General features: G+C 38.5%; 1 protein-coding gene across 1 annotated transcript; it reads left to right on the top strand.

The window, feature by feature from the left end:
- The first annotated feature begins 869 nt into the window (after nucleotides 1–869).
- On the top strand, nucleotides 870–6,268 carry LOC134680159 (ELAV-like protein 1). The gene has a single exon (XM_063539229.1). It carries the CDS (start codon nucleotides 1,270–1,272, stop codon nucleotides 2,350–2,352), a length of 1,083 nt encoding a protein of 360 aa, XP_063395299.1. The 5' UTR covers nucleotides 870–1,269; the 3' UTR covers nucleotides 2,353–6,268.
- The last annotated feature ends 13,939 nt before the right edge of the window (nucleotides 6,269–20,207 follow it).

Here is a 20,207-nt window from a genome sequence, read left to right as displayed (position 1 = left end):
CGTACCATAATGCACAAAAAGGCAAAAAAAAACGGTCACCCATCCAAGTACTGACTCCGCCCGACGTTTCTTAACTTCGGTCAAAAATCACGTTTGTTGTATGGGAGCCCCACTTAAATCTTTATTTTATTCTGTTTTTAGTATTTGTTGTTATAGCGGCAACAGAAAGACATCGTCTGTGAAAATTTCAACTGTCTAGCTCTCACGGTTCGTGAGATACAGCCTAGTGACAGACGGACGGACGGACGGACAGCAGAGTCTTAGTAATAGGGTCCCGTTTTACACTTTGGGTACGGAACCCTAAAAACTATTATATTTATAGAAAAATCATAACCCTCCTTTTACGTTGCCGTAGTCGGGTAAAAATAATGCCTCTTGTGCGACTCTTGTGTAAAAGTGTTATTCACTTAGCAATCTTTGTAAACGCTATCGAATTACTTCTGTATGTTGTCACCTTGATCTATTCTATGTTACGTTGGCAATGGATAATGCTGCCAGCGGACAAAATTATGGGGTAATTCATTTTCCCATTAAATGGTAAATTATTTAACTCATTCATAAGTGCACGCGTTATCTTTATCATTTATAACGATTCTTATGTAGATGGTATGATAAATTCACAAAAATAAATTAAGAAATTATAAAGCTCCAAGTGCTATGTGAATTAACCTGAAGACCGAAAAAGTGGCGAAGTTTTTTGCTAGACTGACAAATTCACAATGTAAGTATTTTCACAATACTATTATTGAATATTATTAAAAAAAATACAACAATATCGAAAGAAAATGTTACTTGTTGGAAGCTAATAAGAATTGTTCGTAGACAGTGGCTCCCTCTTTCAGTGCATACTCACGGATCGAAACATGTAGTGGATGGTGGAAAGATAAATGTTAATGTGGCAACCTTTTAAAAAGAAAGTGAAGTGAAAGAAATGAATTTACGAGAATAGGTCGCACGTCGCATAGATTTTTGGTTGATTTCCTTTTCACTTTGCTTTCGTATTCTCCGTAAGATCTAATAAACTAACGTTAATTTGTGTTTCTGGTTATATTTTGATTCAACGGAGTCGGTGCCGTAACACCGAACGCAAGATAAGTACGAATGTGGACAGCATCTTATTGATTTTCTTTCCTTGCATACGCTTTCAACCAACGCGAAGTGGTGTTAACAAAACTAGTGAAGAATCTATGATCTAGTTCATATTTAATTAACTTTTAGTCCAGCGACTGGACCGTATCCCCGGAAATCTGTAAAAATAAATTAGTAAAAATGATGGCAAATTCACTTGACACCGTTAACGCGAATCAACCCACGCAAAATGGAAGCAAGGTGCAGCCGAGCAATAATGAGTCGAAGACCAACCTTATAGTGAACTACTTGCCACAGACGATGACACAGGAGGAGATCAGGTCACTGTTCTCGAGCGTCGGCGAAGTAGAAAGTTGCAAGTTGATAAGAGACAAAGTGACCGTATTCCCCGACCACATCCTGAACGGACAAAGTCTCGGATACGCCTTCGTCAACTACCACAAGGCGGAGGACGCAGAGAAAGCGGTCAACACTCTGAACGGCTTGAGATTACAGAATAAGATCATCAAAGTATCGTACGCGCGGCCGAGCTCCGACGCTATCAAAGGCGCTAACCTGTATGTGTCCGGCCTGCCCAAGCACATGACGCAGCAGGAGCTAGAAAAGCTGTTCGGGCCTTACGGCTCCATCATCAGCTCGCGCATCCTGCACGAGAACGTGAACGTGGGCCACCTGCTGCAGGGCGGCGGCGACAGCGAGACCATCCAGGGGCCCTCGCGCGGTGTCGCCTTCATCCGTTACGACCAGCGCTGTGAGGCCGAAGCCGCCATCCGCGAGCTCAACGGCACCGTGCCGCCCGGCGGGACAGGGCCTATGACTGTCAAGTGCGCTAACAATCCCAGCAACCAGAACAAAGCTCTCGCACCACTGGCCGCATATCTGGCACCGACGTCCACACGCCGCTTCGTGGGACCTGCAGGCAAGGCTCTCCTGGCCATCAACAAAGGTTTGCAGAGATTCTCTCCCCTAGCCGACCCCCTGATTCAAGGTAATGCTCTAGGAGGCTCAGGTTGGTGCATTTTTGTGTACAATATTGGGGCTGACACAGAGGAAAGCATCCTGTGGCAGCTCTTTGGCCCGTTCGGTGCCGTCCAGAGTGTTAAAATTATAAGAGATCCCACTACCAACAAGTGCAAAGGTTATGGATTTGTGACCATGACCAACTATGATGAGGCAGTGGTGGCCATCCAGTCGCTCAATGGCTACTCATTGAATGGCCAGGTGCTCCAGGTCAGCTTCAAAACGAATAAGAGTAAATCTTAAGCTCTGCAAAGTCTAGTCAATAAATTGTAGCTAATACAAAAATGTTGATCATTACTGTCATGGACATCACAAAAGATTGATTAATTTTAGTATGACATAGGTAACAGAGTGACATGAGAATTTTTTTAAGTCAGTGTGAATAACAAGTACAAAATATGAACCTTCCCTGAAATGGACTAGCTTCTTGTGGCTTAACAGTACTAAAATAGACAAGTTTTTGACGGAATGTCTATTGCTGTGAGAAGTAGAATATTCACAATCTCCCATTCATGGAAGGTTTAATACACAACATCACTTTTTTATATGTACTTATAGTTTCATATCCCATAAAACAGTGAGACTGTATTATTGATCCCATATTTATTTCATCTTCCTAATAAGATATCTTTTTTATATTGATGTTATTTCTGCTGACGAACTGTCACTGGTCATTACTCTTGATTCAATCAGGCAACTGATATAGACATATGGCTCTATCTCAAGCAATTTTAATGTTAAATGTATCACTAAAATTCATATGTAAACTTTTTAATGTAAGCTAGGCAGTGCTAGGTGTAACGCTGTCATCATGATGTCCAAGTGGTATGTAGAGTCTGCTGGAATGATCAGGAAATTTTGTAATCCTGTATGTGTATAAACTTCATGGGTAAGCTTAAGATAAGTCCCCAATCAACTACTTGCCTTCTTTGCCCAACAAGGATGGAACACCAATAGAAATAGAAATTTTGGAGCCTCATGTTACCATGCAATACTTATACATTCAAAGGTCACTATATTTGGCCCTTAAGTAGAATTTCGTGCCGAGTGTAATTGGTGGCTCTGATAAAATCATATTCATAGATATGAATGTTACCTACCTAAACTGTAATAACGGATTTTTTACATCTGCTCTAAGCCCGATTTGCATATACATTAGTTATGGTGAAACATGCACAGAGGAGTGCTAAGCCAAGTTGCAAACCAGGCTAAACAAGTGCATGCACTAGATGTTTTATAAACTTGAGTGTATTACATTAGACAAGTTCTGGTGATATTATTTACATGATACTGGAACCAATTATGCTAGCAGAATTTTCTCGATTCTTGCAATAATATTTTACGGATTGACAGTGCAATATGAAACTTTTTACTATAAGTAAAAGTAAATTAAAGTTTATTATTTATATATGAAAATGCCAGGTGCAATTATATTTACTTACATACAAATGTCTATAAAAACTCAAAACTGCAATAAAAATAATACTGTTTTAATCTTTAATACGGTTTATTTTGTGGACTACCAAAGATGTCAAAGTTTATTAATAATTACATTCAACTATGACTGATAAAGTAATGTACACATCTTTGAAGTAAGTGAATTCACAGTAAAAAAGTGTATAATAGCATTCTACTTCTTCCATTAAATATGTACATGTTTCCGAAAGTTTTACAAATAAGAACCCTCATCTCATTGACAAGAATGCAAAGTTATTTATTATTATGATGATGTTTGATTGTTTGATTTTGAGCTAGACTCAAATGCACAAAATCAATGAAAAATAGTGTTACTACTGATATTATTATTCAATCATATATTTATTAATTTATTATACCCTCTTACAGTATATTCATACATATAACTCTTGATAAAATTCCATTTAGGTGTTTTGTGGATAGATATTATTTAAGATTTGATTTGGGTTATTATTGACTACCTTAAAAAGTAATCTCAATCGAAATTATGAAGTTGAAGGACCATGACATAACTGTGTAATTATTGATCAACATTTTATTGAACTAAATTTTGTATGTGTCTAATATATGTATCAGACTTGTGCGCACATATTTGTAGTGAATGTCTGTTTGAAATAATGACAAACTCTTCTCTGATACGCTAGAGGCAATGCCTGGCTCAAGCTGCAGTTGGAAGGGGCAGATGGGACGGCAGGGCGCCAGCTCCTGCCGAGACCTACATATTAGGTTTAGTGAATATTTAAGCAATACTCCAAGGATGTACCCATTTGCTACCCCTTTAAACTCGCACAAAATTCAGGCATTAACATGAAATATGATATTGTCTCTCTAATTCATTTAATTAAATAATCATTAATACATACTATTTATTATTACATTTAATTAAGTAATTTTATATTTCATTATAAACATAATTTATTATCGTAATCATAATAGACATGTAATAGATTTCATTTGATGTTATAATATTAATGTATTGAATATTACTTAGTGTAAGTAAGTTTTCTGTAAAATGAGTAAAGATGTACCTACCTACCGCAAGATTTGTGTCGTTCCCATTCGTGTCTAGTAGATTCCGTAACGTCATAGTTAATTACTCATAGATAACATAAATGCATATCAGGTAACGTAAATGGAAGAACTAAAGAGGTGAGAATTTCTTAAATAAATCGTCTAGAAAGGATAATGAATGCATTTGGAATAAGTATTTTCTTTAATTTCTTATTCACGTAAGTATAAATGTTTCATTAAGATATATAATTATTTATTTAAAGTACTTAACTACACGGAACTAGTCAGCTATAATTTTGCGCAACATAAATTATTATATTTAGTGTTTAAATAAAACTGTGTTCTCTAATTTAAACTTAAATGTAGTTGCTTAGGATTTTGAGTTCAAATTATGTTGGTGTGGTGTTTGGTTAACGTAAGTTTATTATAACACGGGCCAAGCCCGGCAACTTGCGCGCCGGACCACCGACGCGCGAGCGGATTACCCGTGCCGTCTTTGGTCCTCGTGGAAGCCAGCGGGCTGATCCGTAAATGCATATAACACAGCGAAATGCAAATGTGTTTGGAACTAGTCAGGTTAAAATGTACCTCTTCATTTCTTTGCAGTGGTAAAATATTCAATGTTTCACACGTTGATTTCATAGTTTTTAATTGTTTCAAGTTGTCCAAGTAGTACTGTCGAAAACAAAATAAGTTGCCTTTTCCGGCTGGCACTGAAATAGGCTACTTAGTTAAGATAACGTTACGATAACACTAAACAATTTTGTTCTCGACTGGGCAGCTGGATAATTTAAAATTGTCACGCGTTTTAATAGTTAGGGCATTCATTTATTACTTAATTGTAATTTAATGTATATTGTGTCGTCCCTGGCTTGGATGAAGGAGCAAACGGATTATTATAAGAACATTGCTCATAATAATAGGGTTCCGTACCTTAAAGACTCTAATGAGCTTAATTCGCGTCGCCATAATCATCGCGGCTATACGAATTTCGCTTTACAGTTTTCAATTACAATAGTAATGAAATGACTTTTGGGTTGTCCCATGCTTTATCAAGAAGTTTGGGGACAAATTTCGCGTTCTTAACAAGTTTATGACCATCTAAGCTGTTGGCTTCGGCTAGGCTAGACCCTTGGCTGGCCTTTCAACTTTTCCAGTAAATGACTCTCGAACTGAGCTTTTGCTACTCCTAAGTAACTGGTACGGAATCCTCCAATCATAACTTCACTAAATTCATACCGCTGCCATTACACCTGACCCATTTATAGTTTTGTTCTCCATTCATATTTTGTGTTTTAGTTTTTTGTTTGTGTTTAGATTAATTTAATTTAACAACTAACATTTCGTTTGTTTTAGGCGTCTTATGTATATTTAACCACTTTAACAATTTTGTTTATTATTATTTTTGTTCTGAGAGCTGCCGAGACTGCGGGGCCTCGGGCGCGGCAGTCTCGGCGGCCCTACCTCGGGCAGGTTTGGGTATCGTAAGGTTTTGGCCTAGGATGTAGTTCTAGAGTTATTTAAGACAAAGTACAAATCGCCGATAAATGTATGAGGAAATACAAACATGTGGACTTGCTTACATTTAATTTTGGAATAATGTCAACGAATGTAATCTGATGTAGGTAATATATAGACATTAAAATATTGACATTAGCAATAATATAAAAAATGTTTTATTTTTACCCGCACCAATTTTGATATAAAATCGTAAGAAGCATGTATACCATGGCAAATAATATCCAGTATTGATTTTATTTAGCATAAAGGATTTAAAAAGCTCCCAACTTGTTTTAAATCTAGGTGAGTGAACAATAACCCTCGCGTTGAAACGAATCAGTAGCAGGCAAGGGCTCTGTTTAAACAAAATTGGAACACCCAGTTTTAAGCCACCAGATTTGCTAGGAGGGTGAAACGATGTCACCCCTAGAGTTCATTGCACCCCCGAGTTCCGCCGGCGCAGTCGCAGTGGCGTTCCCCTCATGTTGCCTTGGCAATATTAGTTCCAGCGCACGCCAACTTATTTATGAACTGCAATTAACTGCATCATAACAAGGGACAAGGAAATCGATATGATTTTTTGCGGACTGTGTGTGATCGAGCGTCTGAATTATGAATTGCCCTTTTGTACGGCCCTTGGTCTTATGTTTTGTATCTATTGGTTAGATCTTGAACTGAATTATGAAAAAAAATATTTATCGACGACTCGAATAATTAGTAGTTAATTAGTCAATATAATCACATCTTCTGAATGTATAATGTTACAATAAATAAATGAAATAACTGATATTCAGAGAAAAACACTAGTTAGGTTAAGAGTTTATTGTTTGTACAACATTATAAGAAATATTAAATTACATAAATTACTAAAAGACATAAATAAGAAGGGGGTGGGTACATACCAGTGGCGGCGCGTGAAATATATCCATAGGCAAGCCGGGGCTAATTTGGCTTACTTACATATTTCCTTTACAATTCTGCTTAAACGTCCAAAAACAGGCAAGCCGGTGGGAATTGGCTTTTATGGACGCGCCGCCACTGGTACATACATAAACTACAAAAAATCCCAAAATGATAGGTACCTATAGTACAAAGCCTATTTGTGCAATGTGCACCTCCGACAAAACTAGCTAATAATAATAACGGTGTATTAATTCAATTTAAGGGAAATCCCTAAGTTAATTACCAGAATCACTGAATGCCGGAAAGCTACCCTGCCCTTGGCGTTCGTTGACCTATCAACCCTACGTTGAGGCAGCTACGCTACGTCATTACCACTTATTAATTTTGTAGCTTTAACGTAGTACATTTTTGCGTTTTTATACTCAATTCATAGTAACATTACTTAGAAAAACCTTTTTCCTTAATATTAAGTCGAATTTATTTTTACTCATTTTGAACTTGGCTCTATTTTTTATCATCATGGTTATAACGAAGTGTACTAAGCCCCCCATTCACACTCCTACACTGTAGTCCGGCTCGCAGGACTGCGGAGTAGGATATAGCTCACACACCTACCTTGTAGTGACAGAGAAAAATCCCCGTGGAGCGCGTTCGTGAAGGTATAGCCAGCTGAGTTCGCCTTGTCGACTGACTACTTGGGCAGGCGTGTCTCACTCCGCGGTTTCGTCGCTTTGCTAAAGGTAGCTAAAAGTGCATCCGTTCGGCCCCAATTTTGGGGTTTGCCATAAGCGCGCGTGGCGCCGTCGCCACCTAGCGGCCATATCTGTGCTGATCGTAACAGACGCGTTTTGTTAGAGAGTGAGTCTTCTGTACTTAGTACTATTATTTATTCTGTGACTTGGGTTAGTTGGGTTGTCAACCGGCCTACACAAGATGACAATCGCTATCGCTACGATGACGAAATCTCTATCACTTCCATATTAGTGCGAGAGTGACAGTTGCGATTCGATCGCTACGGAGCGTAAGCGATTGGCATGTTGGCTACGCGGACTGTTAGGCCACCAAACGAAGGTGTGTGTGTGTGCGGATTATAAGATAGACGTGTTGTGTGTAGCTCTTGGTGATTTTTATTGGTTACACCTTTAAAATGGCCATACACGATATAAAAAACTTCATAAATAATGTGACAAGTAATTTGACTTCGCTCTCTGAGAAAATTGGAGAACAATCAGCGCTAATTAAGGCTCAAAATGAGAAAATTTTGGCGCAACAAAAACTCATAGAGGCTCAAAAGAAGGTACTTGAAGATTTCTTATCGAGTATCGATACACCAGATATCTCTTTGTGTGCGACAGTGCAACCGGTGGACAAGAATAGTAAAGAAACATCAGCCACCACCGCGAGAAGAAAGAGCACAACACCAACCGCTGCGAATATCACCGATCGCGGCCGACGAGCAGCTGAGCGTGCGAGCAAGACGACAGCTTCAACGAGTATAAACCAACCCCGACAAAAACCAAGTGTAGCGGTAAGTGCGAAAAAGATAACAACACCAGTCACTGCATCCACGCACAAACAGACTGCCCCTAAGCAATCGCCGCTGACGACGATGACGGCCGAACTAGCCGAAGTAGATGTTGGGCCACTAAACAAGCTTGAGCATACGGGTAGCGAGAGCAACAATGTACCGACTCCACAGATATCACAAGGCTCACAACCAAACGTAATAAATGAAGGGCCACTAAGCATACTCGAGTCAGCTGAGAGTGAAGATGACAATGCCGGCCAATGGCAACAACCCCGCCGTAAAAATAAAAAAATTAAATCTGCAGTAGTGATTGGAGTGGGCAACGAGGACAACAGCCTGCAATCTGCAGAACGCTTTAAGTATATACAGGCCTGGAATTTCCAACCCGACACCACCACTGACCAGATTAGAAACTTTTTAAATAATATACAAACTACAAAAGACTATTCCGTGGAGAAAAGAATAATAAAAACCAACCGGCACGCGGCATTCGTAATTGGATTCCCGGAAAGTATTAGCGAGCGGTTAAAATCGCCAACTTCGTGGCCACAAGGAATACGCTTCACAGACTGGTTTCGCGTCAGACCCCGCGAGCAGCGGGGCCCCACCACCGACCGGCCCGCGGCACTCGCGGCAGCGACTCAGTAGATGCGCGGCAGCGCATGCGACGACTGCACACGCTCAAACTAACCACAACAGTGCTCCGATTATTGTATGCCACCAGAACGTGCAATCACTAAACAACAAGACAGATAAGTTGGAGGTGTTATTAAGAACAGATTTAAAATGCGATGTGTTAGTAATTACCGAGCACTGGCTCTCAGACGCAAATTTAAAATGTATTAGCATAGATAAATACCTTCTGGTGTCATCGTATAGCCGTAAAATATCAATTCATGGCGGGTCATGCCTATACGTTAAAGACAATATCAAAGCAGTGAACGTACCCGAACTGACTGATCTATCGAAAGAACTGGTTTGTGAAATATTGGTTATACATTTAATAGACTTTAATTTGTTCGTTATTTGTTTATACCGATCAAATTTAACTAGTGTTAAGGATTTCTTGACCCATCTTGAATGTGTGCTCGAAAAAGCTAACGAACTCAGTCAAATTTCATCGTAGTAGGTGACATGAATATTAATTGCTTAGGTGAGAAAACATCGGACTTAAAAAATCTCGAGGATATTTTAATGTCCCATAGTTGTAAAAATGAAGTTAATTTTCCGACCCGGGTCAGCACAAATACCTCCACGGGACTCGATCACGCGTATTGTAATGTAAATACAGGTTCGGTAACGGCTTCGCCCATGGTAACCAACCTCGGAGACCACCACGCTGTGCGCATTGAATTGGCGGGACAGCGCAGACCACCTTTCACTCAAACACGCGCAACCCGGGAATATTCTTGTATGAACCGGGCTAATTTTAAATTAATGATTGATAGCATAGATTGGATGAAATTTGTTTCGGACACAAGTGCGGCTCACATATTATCAACCAAGTTATGTAACATTCTATCTAGGGTTGCCACCCGTACTTTAATATAAAGTATTGTACTCTATTTTAGCCGTGTGTACGTTATTTTTTACGAAACACATAAAGTACGCCAAAATACTTTATTTACAACATTCATCAGTGATTAGTATTTTTTTAAGTAAAACACACATATTTTATAAATTTTCATACTTAAATTGAACAGTAAAATACTTTAGAGTATGTTTCTGAACGAAATTTTATTACATTTCGCATTTTATGGGGCCGACCTACACACATGCATGATCAACGCGAACGTTGGCAAACATAAGGGACGCAGATATATGAACGCATCGCTGCGTCCTTTTCATTTACCGACGTTGGTTGGACATGAGTTTGTGGGCCCCATTACCGCTTGGCATTTTGAAATTGACATTGACAGGCTTGACAGCTGCCACTGCCACTGTCAATAGTGTCAATAAAATTTTCGCGGTATCCCCATTCCCCAATATCTGTCGTTTTTCTGTCTTGTCTCTTGTGTTGTGTGTGATTCTGCGCTAAACTTTTGTTGAGAATAAGTTTTAAAACAGTGTTAAAAGGTGTTTTGACTGTTAGATTCCTTAAATTTAAAATGGAAAGTGACTTAAGTGACGAAGAATACGAAGATGGGACTGTTCGCGTGGTAAAAAAACGTAAAGTAGAAAAACGTGCACAAAAATATAAATTTCAATGGGAAGCCGATTTCCCTTGGCTAAAGAAGGATGAAACTAACGATTTTAATGCAAAATGCACAGCGTGTGGTGTTGTTATTGTTATCGGAACAGGTGGCGTAGGTCAGGTGAGCATTATTTTTTTTTGGTACCTATTCTATTACCCTTCACTGGCTACACTACATAGATTACCTAGTTTACCTATTTGGATTAATGAAATGAAGCCTTTTAACTGGTTTTTTATTGAAGAATTTGAATACATTAATTTTTAAGCCATGTGCCAAAAATAATATTTTTCATACTACATATTAACATATTATATAATTTATGTAGTACAGTCGGCTCCATAAATATAGGTACAGATGGAACATAAATATGTAAACAGTTACACCTTATTGTCAATGTAATAAGGGTGTAACCATATTTATGACTGTTTATATATTTATAGATGTGACCGTCTGACCGTACCTAGTACCTACACACACTTCAAAGACAGGTATAAAATTCCGATTAATATACAGTTTCATTCACGGTTAGTTGTTTGGTCAAGTTACTGGTGCATGTTTTAACTCTAACAGTCTTAACTTAACTAACTATACTGTATTGTTTGAGTGTTTTTGTGCATACTAAAATTACTAAACTAACTTACTGCCATGGTGTGTCTGTGACTCTGTTCAATTTTGTGTTAGTAAGAATAATGTAGTACATAAATATGTACTTGTATCATACATACTTGTCTTGTTTTATTGAGGGCCTGAGAGGGTGGACTGGTGAAGGGTGAAGGTGGAGGTAACATAGTTTGTTTTTTTTTATTTCCAGATAAAGCAACATGAGAATACTAATACACACAAAAAAAGAATGGAAATTAAAAAAACATCTGGGCTCTTAAGTAAATTCCTGACAACTCCATCTACATCTAACACTGCATGTCTCAACAATAACACTGAGAATGTTTCAGCGGCTGAGCTTGCCTTGACATATCATGCTATAAAACATAATCTTTCATACAACAGTATGGATTGTCTAGTGAAATTAAATAAAATTATCTACGTTGACTCAAGCACAGCCACCAGCATACGGTTAGGCCGAACAAAAATGGAAGCTTTAGTGACTGAGGTGTTGGGGCCATATTCTCTTCAGGGTGTTGTGGATGATTTAAAAAATGAAGACCAGTACTTCAGCCTTCAAACAGATGCCTCTAATAAAAAAAATATTAAGCTTTTTCCACTTGTTGTGCAATATTTTTCTGCAAAGAATGGTCTTCAAACTAAGTTGCTGGATTTCTATGAAAATAGTAATGAAAGTGCAGATGGCATGTTTAGTTCTATAAAGGAGTCATTAGAAAACCTGGATTTGACTTTTGAGAATGTTTCTGGATTTAGTGCTGATAACACAAATGCAAACTTTGGTGCTCGACATTCTTTATTTACTAATATTAGAGAGGAGGTCCCTGATGTATTAAAAGGCAATTGCCATGCACATATTATTCACAACTGTGTAAAGCGTGCCATGGATTTCCTGTCTTATGATATAGAAAACGTGATTTTAAAAATCTACAGTCACTTTGCTCATTCAGCAGTTAGGAGAGAAGACTTAAAAAAATTTGTTGAAGCTGCTGATGGTAATTTCCACGAACTGAAACGCCATGTAGGAACACGCTGGCTTTCACTCTTGCCTTGTGTGGATACAGTTCTAAAAAACTGGGCACCAATAAGGAATTATTTTATTAGTCTAGGTGAAGATTGCCCAATAATAATGCAAAATTTATTATTATTGAATGAAGATAAAGATTTAATAGAAGTGTATTTAAATTTCTGTAGCCATGTATTAAATGTATTTTGTAAAACTGTGAAGAGCTTAGAGGGTGATTCTATCACAGTATTGGATGTTTTTAACATAATGACAAATATAAAAAAAGATTTACTGAAAAGAAAAGAAGATAAATTTTATGGGTTTATAACAATGCAGAAAATAGAATTACTTGAGCAATCTTCACAGGGCCTAAAAAATAAAATTTTAAAAAACTTCGATCTATTTATAGAAAAAGCTGTAAGTTACCTAGAAAAATGGTTCAACTTTAAACCTGATAACTGGCTAGCTATTATAAGTCATTTTGACTTAAATTCTGCATTATCATTTCAAGAGATCTTAAAAATTACTGAAATGTTGAATATGCAATCTAAATTGGATATAGATTTACACAGAAGTAAACCTTCTAAATGATGTGAGGGAAAAGATATACAACAGCAGTTTTAAAGAATCCTGCACAGCTAAAAAATGGGAATCAATATTTTCCCAGGAAACCTTGTTTCCCAATATATTTAAAGTGATCTCACGTTTACTGTCCGTTCCCGCCACTTCAGCATTTACAGAAAGGGTGTTTTCCGTAATGAATGCGAAGTGGCGGGACGACAGAAACAAAGCTTCAATGAAGCTGATTCGAAACGAATTATTAGTGTACCTAAACCTCTGTTTACCCTGTTTAGACGCAATAAATATTTTTAAAACTGATAAAAAATTGTTAGACAGCGCCAAGTCGAACAAAAAGTATGTATTTAAAAAAATAAAATAAAATACTTTATTTTTATGGTGTGTACTTTTTATTTTTTGAATTAAGATGAGAACTACTCTATTTGCTTAGTAAAAAGGTGGCAACCCTAATTCTATCAGAGAAGATTAATATATGTTTTCCATTAAAAAAGAAATCACGTGCAAAAAAAACGGATACCTGGGTTACTTATGACATTTTAAACATTAAATCTTTACTGTTTGACTGTATTCAATTAGAACGGAAGTTTCCATTAAATGAGGAACTAAAAAGTCGCATCAAAAGTTTAAATAATAAATACAACTATGCAATGCAACAATGTAAAAGGGACTTTTATGTAAAACAGATGACCAATGCGCAAAATACATGTAGGGCTATGTGGAATGTGGTTAACAAGGAAAGAGGGAAAACTTCCCAACCTCCCGTTGACTTCACAGAGGTAATTGAATACACGGATGGTGTAAAATATAGCTCAAAAAGGGACGCAGTCGATGCCATGAATGGAAGGTTTGTGGGTGCTGCGCTAGCGTGCGGGGCACCGCGCGCTGACCTTGACCTAGTGCGCGCCCAGCTGAGCGGGAACCGCGCGCCCGCAGACTGTTCTATGAGGCTCACCCCTTTCACTGCTAACGAAGTCCATACTATAATTTCAACCCGTATTCCACATAAAACCACCAAAGACGTTTACGGAGTTTCCATGGACTTACTAAACACGATAGGTTACACCATATCACCTGTGCTAGCTTACCTATTCAACACTTGCCTTAGGGACAAATCGTATCCTGCGCCATTGAAAGTAAGTAAGATTTCGCCCTTATACAAAGGCAAAGGAAAGAGGGAAAATATCGACAATTACAGGCCCGTATCTATAATACCCTGTATCGCTAAGGTGTTGGAGAACGGGCTTTGTCAACGACTAACGACGTTCCTAACCTCGACTTGTGCATTGTCTGAACGACAGTATGCGTACAGAGCCGGGCGCTGCACTGCGGATCTAGTGCGTGAGGTCGTGCGCAGAATTACAGACGCGCTGGAGAGGAAGCAACAGGTTGCAATGATTTGCTGTGACCTCTCCAAAGCCTTCGACGTCGCTGACCACAACGTAATAGCCACCAAACTTCTACATTACGGTATACGTGGCTCTGCGCACGGCCTCCTTACAGACTTATTGCATGGCAGATCCCAAATCGTGGTGGGAGACGGGGGGCAAGCCAAATCGGACCCGCTAACAACATCAATGGGCGTAGCACAGGGATCGTCAGTGTCTAACATTCTGTTCTCCTTGCTGTTAAACGATCTACCCGAAGCGATATCAGCTGCTGACATATTAATGTATGCAGATGATGTCGCTGGCATTATATCCGCCCCAAGTGTTGACAGCCTGGAGATCGGGTTGAACGATGCTGCAAATCAGTTGTCCCGGTGGTTCTGCCTTAATGGTTTAGCACTAAATCTAACCAAAACACACTTTCTCCATTTCCACCTCGGTGGCCGCGAACCCAGACCGCTGACAATTAAGGCCGACGAAGTTAGCTTGGAACAAGTGGAGGCCACTACCTTTTTAGGTTTCAAAATAGACCAGAAACTGACTTGGGCAACCCATATTGACCAGCTGTGTGGTAAGCTAGGTGGCGCCTGCTTCGCTCTGCGCCGCCTGGCCCGTGTCGTGCCGAAGCATACCGTGCGGACAAGCTACTACGCGACCGTCCACTCCCTGTTGCAATACGGTGCTGAAATGTGGGGACGCGCCGCAGAATGGGAGCGCGCGTTCCGATTACAAAAAAGAGCCGTAAGATCTGTGGTCCAGGTAGCACAGGAAACCTCAGTAAGACCATATTTCAAAGAGCTGGGAATATTAACTCTGCCGTCGATAGTAATCTATCAGATAGCAATTTATACATATGTCAATTTAAGCGAATACAAAAAACGCTCAGATTCGGCGCGCTGTTTGCGGCACCCAAATATGCTTCTCCCTGTGAAGCGACGACTGGCGAAGTCCGAGAAGGTCACTCACGTGATGGGTCCGACCGTATACAATAAATTACCTGCAGAGGTCACCTCCGCCCCATCCTTGCAATGTTTTAAAACCAAACTAAAAGCATGGCTTCTCGGGCACACATTTTATAGTTTTAATGAATTTTTAAATGTAAAGATATAATATACTACCTATACATAGTATATTATAATATGTTGAATAAATCACGTACTAGGTACGTGGATAAATATAATATGATACTGTACCTAATAATATGTAAATTGACATGTAATATTAATGATATTATAAATAAATATGAATATGAATATGAATATGAAGGAAAAACAGGGGAAATAATTCGTGTATGAGCGAATTTTGGCATAGTTGTAGGTCAAGGTGCCTTACACAACATACTGAAAGTACTGGTGGATGGGGGGTGTGCTAACAGGTAGGGGGGGTTTAAAGGTTCCGTTTTTTAGGTTTTCGTAAATAACTCGTAAACGGAGGCTCATAGCAAAAAATGTTCTTATACACAAGTAATCTATATAAAATTGCCTACAAGAAAGATTCCGTACACTTTTTTGCTAGGATCAATATTCAAGAAGATATCAACACGGGAACGTTAATTAAAATCAATTTTGTGGTCTGTTTTCATATATTTTCGTATATAACTCGTAAAGAGTGGCCAATAGCAAAAAATGTTCTGAAACGTAAATAATCTACACAAAATTTCCTACAAAATAATACAGTACACATTTCGCAAGGATCAATATTTAAAAAGTTACTAAAGAAGGAATGTTATTTATAATCAGTTCTAAGATTCATTTATTTTTAGTTGTTCGTAAATAACTCGTAAACGGTAGCTCATAGCACAAAATGTTCTACAACATAATATAATAATAATAATAATAGCCGCAGGGCAGCTTGTGGCGAGCTGTTGGGGAGTAACGACCCCACGGACCCGAGTGCTCCCGAGAGTCGGTCAGGGTCTCCGTCTCCGGCGTGTCTTCGTCGGTCGGAGTGGAACCCCAAGGGGACCCGCAGGACTCTCAGCTCTGGCTTGCCTTCATTGGCTGTCCAGAGAGGAGTCGTTAGAGCTATATGCTCCAGGGGTGGAAGTGAAAGATGCATAAGACGCGAGTTGGCACAGTGGCTGGTAACAGCCACTGGGTAGAAAGCGGCGCACACCTCTCGACACCCCTGAGCCGCTCACACCGATGTTGCTCCTGGTCGTCTTTACGACGGCAGTTTCAGGGGCCCATCTAGTCAGCGGCAAGTCACCGCCTGCCTCGATGACGGTGTTAACATTGTTATGGCAGGTGTCCGGACCTCTTTACAATAGCCCAGTCTCATAGTCCACCTAAACTTCAATCCATAGACCCGGTATACTGTTCTCTTTTTCTACAATAGTCCCAATGCCTGCTGACACCGGTTCATGGGTGTCTATTGTTGCACCTGGGAACGGGTTCCAGCAGGCGTTCTACATGACATTAAAGCTCTCCAAAGGGCCTCTACGTGTTGGATCTATATCCCCACGCAAGCCTATCAAAAGACCGGGATTTACAGGCCCGTGATTCCAAAAAAAGGAGATATAAATAATAATAAACACGTGTTGGATCCATATCCCCACGCACGCCTTATAAATGACCGGGCTCGAAAGACCCGAGAGTTTTAAAACGGAGATAATAATAAATTTCTTTATTTCAATAACATAACAACTAAGATAACAACAAGTTAAAGATACATTTAAGGCAGCGAGGTACATACATCAGTCTGATTTAGGTACCTACATAAAGATTAATTTAGTTGCAAAGTTATACATTATATTATGAGAAGAATGAGTCCTTTACTCCCCGTACTAGTTAAAACTGTATCACGGTGAAGTAAGATTCGTCACCCGCAAACATAATAAACTTGCATAGAATTTATGTTAACAGTAATCATTACATTACCAAAGTCTGAGAAAATTAGATTTGAATCGTGTACATTTATGAGACGAACAAACAAAAACAGCTGACGGTAACTTGCATTCTTTCTAGCATGCGGCATCGGCATGTTGCTAAGCGTTAACTTAAACGTAAACAAGTAGAGTATGCAAACAATACAGATGCATTCCTTAATTATAATTGGATATTTATTTACTTAATAAAAATAATATTAAAAGTTGAGAATGTACTGTGTATGTGTACGTATGTATATGTGTGTGTGTGTGTGTGTGTGTATGCATGTGTGTGTGTGTGTGTGTGTATGCATGTGTGTTCGTGTGTATGGTTAGTTAGGTATGTGTGTTTTTGCCATTTATTTTAATAATTTTTCAGTGTCTTCGTAGCTAAGGGTATTCAGAAACGTGTCTAATAATCTTTTACACTCATATAAACTTCGGTCACGCAATTGGATGTGTTTACTTATTGTATTGTATAGTTTGGGACCTAGATATTTTTGAAACTTTCGTGAAAACGCAGTCCTAGATTCGGGGATATTATAAACAATGTCAAGTCTACGGCGTGAAGTAGGTTGATCTGGTAGGTTTTTATGTTGAGCTAGGATTAGACCCTTTATAAAAGATTGTCTTATAGTTAAAACCTTCGTATCATTATAAATGGACTGTGTCGGATATCTAAAGGGTTTGAACGTCATAACTTTGAGAACAGCACGCTGAGCGCGCTCAAGTGTAATTAATATTGTTTTTGCAGTTTAAATAATGTACATACAATTTGCTACAAAAAATATATTGAATACTTTTCACTAGGCTCAATATTCAAAAAGTTACTAAGCGAGAAAGTTAATAATAATCAATTTTAAAGTTTGTTTTTAGTTTTTCATAAACAACTGGTAAACGGTAGCCCATATCAAAAAATCTTCTCGTACATAAATAATCTACATAAAATTTCCTATAAAAAGTATACAAAATATTTTTCTCTGGGACTAATATTTTTAAAAATATTAAAGGGGGAATGTCAATTGCAATCACTTCGCAGGTCCCTTTTTTTGCTTTTTCATAAATTACTCGTAAATGGTTACCCATTGCAAAAAAAAAACGTTGTACTTAAATAATCGTGATAAAATTCTCTACAAAAAATATTATTTATACTTTTTCGCTAGGATCAATATTTCATGAGATATTAAAGGGGGAAATTTAATTTTAGTCAATTTGCCGGTTTGTTTTTTAGTTTTTCGTAAATAACTTGTAAACGGCGGCCCATAGCAGGAATTGTTCTGATACATAACAAATTAACATAAAATTTCCTACAAGAAAGATCTAGTACACTTTTTCGCTAGGATCAATATTTAAAAAGATACTAAAGAGAGAAATTTAATTATAATCAATTCTACACATAATAGTAACTTTATTTTTAAGATTCGGACGTATAGTTCTATAAATAAAATTTCTAATTATCTTCTAAAACTACAAAATCATCATCATCATCATTGCTGACGGTGATTTCGATGGGGGCTCCGTTAGTGCATGAGCCAGAGCATACACCGCAGACACTGGAGCACAAAATTTCTGCTTTCCGGCAGCTGCATCGCGCCCCACACCCGGTCGTGCATCGGCAAAATATGGTGTTGAGAATGGAGTCAGGTGCCACTGGGTCGTTGGTTGTCACCCTTTTGACGTTTCCTGTAGTAGTGAAGTCGACAGTAGCAGTATTGCAACGCGACATTACTGCCGACTACATTACTGCCGCAATTGTCAAAATCAATGTTGCTGAGTGGATATTTGCCATTTGCGACAATAATGTAGTCGGCAGTAATGTCGCACTCCAAAACTGCTGCAGCCGACTGCATAACTGCCTGAAACGTCCAATATAATATAAATGAATCGATAAAATTACCCTTTTGACGTTTCCTGCACTAGTGAAGTCGACAGTAGCATTATTGCAACGCGACATGAATGCCGACTGCATTACTGCCGCAATTGTCAAAATCAATGTTGCTGAGTAGATATTTGCGACAGTAATGCAGTCGACAGTAATGTCGCACTGCAATACTACTGCATTACTGCCCGAAAAATTACCTTTTCGACTTTTCCTGAACTAGTGCAGTCGACTGTAACACTATTACAGCGCAAATGTCAAAATCAATGATGCTGCGCGATTTTCGTTATTTGCGACAGTAATGCGGTTGGCAGTAATGTCCCGGTGGAATACTGTAGCAGTAATGCTGGCGTAGTCTGAATCCAAACGGTACCTTAAGGCTGATATGAAAGATGTAGTAGTAGAAATTTTCGTTGTCTTCGGGTAAGTCTCGGTAGCTCAGTTGGCTTGGCAGAACGATGGGTTGGTTCCAGAGTGTATATAATCTTTTTTGTATAAAATTTTATATAGATTATTTATGTTCATGAATATTTTTTTGTTATGGGCCACCGTTTACGAGTTATTTACGAAAAACTAAAAAAAGGGAGCATAAAATTGATTATAACTAACTTACCGGCTTTAATATCTTTTTTACTATTGATCCTAGCGAAAAAGTGTACGGAATCTTTTTTGTAGAAAAATTTATGTAGATTACTTATGTATAAGAACATTTTTTGGTATGAGCCACCGTTTACGAGTTATATATGAAAAACTAAAAAAAGGGACCTTTAAACCTCCCCCTACCCGTTAGCACACCCCCCATCCACCAGTACTTTCAGTATGTTGTGTAAGGCACCTTGACCTACAACTATGCCAAAATTCGCTCATACACGAATTATTTCCCCTGTGTGGCTGTTTTTGGTCTTCATTTGGTGGCCTATGTTAGGGATTGAGATGTTAATAAAACAAATGGCAGTGTATCAATTATAATAAAAATATACTGAAAAGAATCACATGATTAATCTATAAATAACATGTTAATAAATCCACAACATATCAATCTAAAACATTATTAATGCAATATTGTTAGAGTTACACTTTTTTCTGACAGGGGCAAAGCAAAGTTACCTACTTATATTTTATGTCCCTGTCGCTCTTAGTGACCGAAAGTGT

The sequence above is a fragment of the Cydia fagiglandana genome, chromosome 1 (assembly GCF_963556715.1).
Source record: "Cydia fagiglandana chromosome 1, ilCydFagi1.1, whole genome shotgun sequence".
NCBI lineage: Eukaryota > Metazoa > Arthropoda > Insecta > Lepidoptera > Tortricidae > Cydia > Cydia fagiglandana.
Note: the sequence above shows the minus strand (reverse complement) of the source record. Positions and strands in the feature narration are given on the sequence as shown.

What these genes read in the sequence shown, in the direction of transcription:
- LOC134680159 (XM_063539229.1), top strand. Translation starts at nt 1,270, where the DNA reads ATGATGGCAAATTCACTTGACACCGTTAACGCGAATCAACCCACGCAA.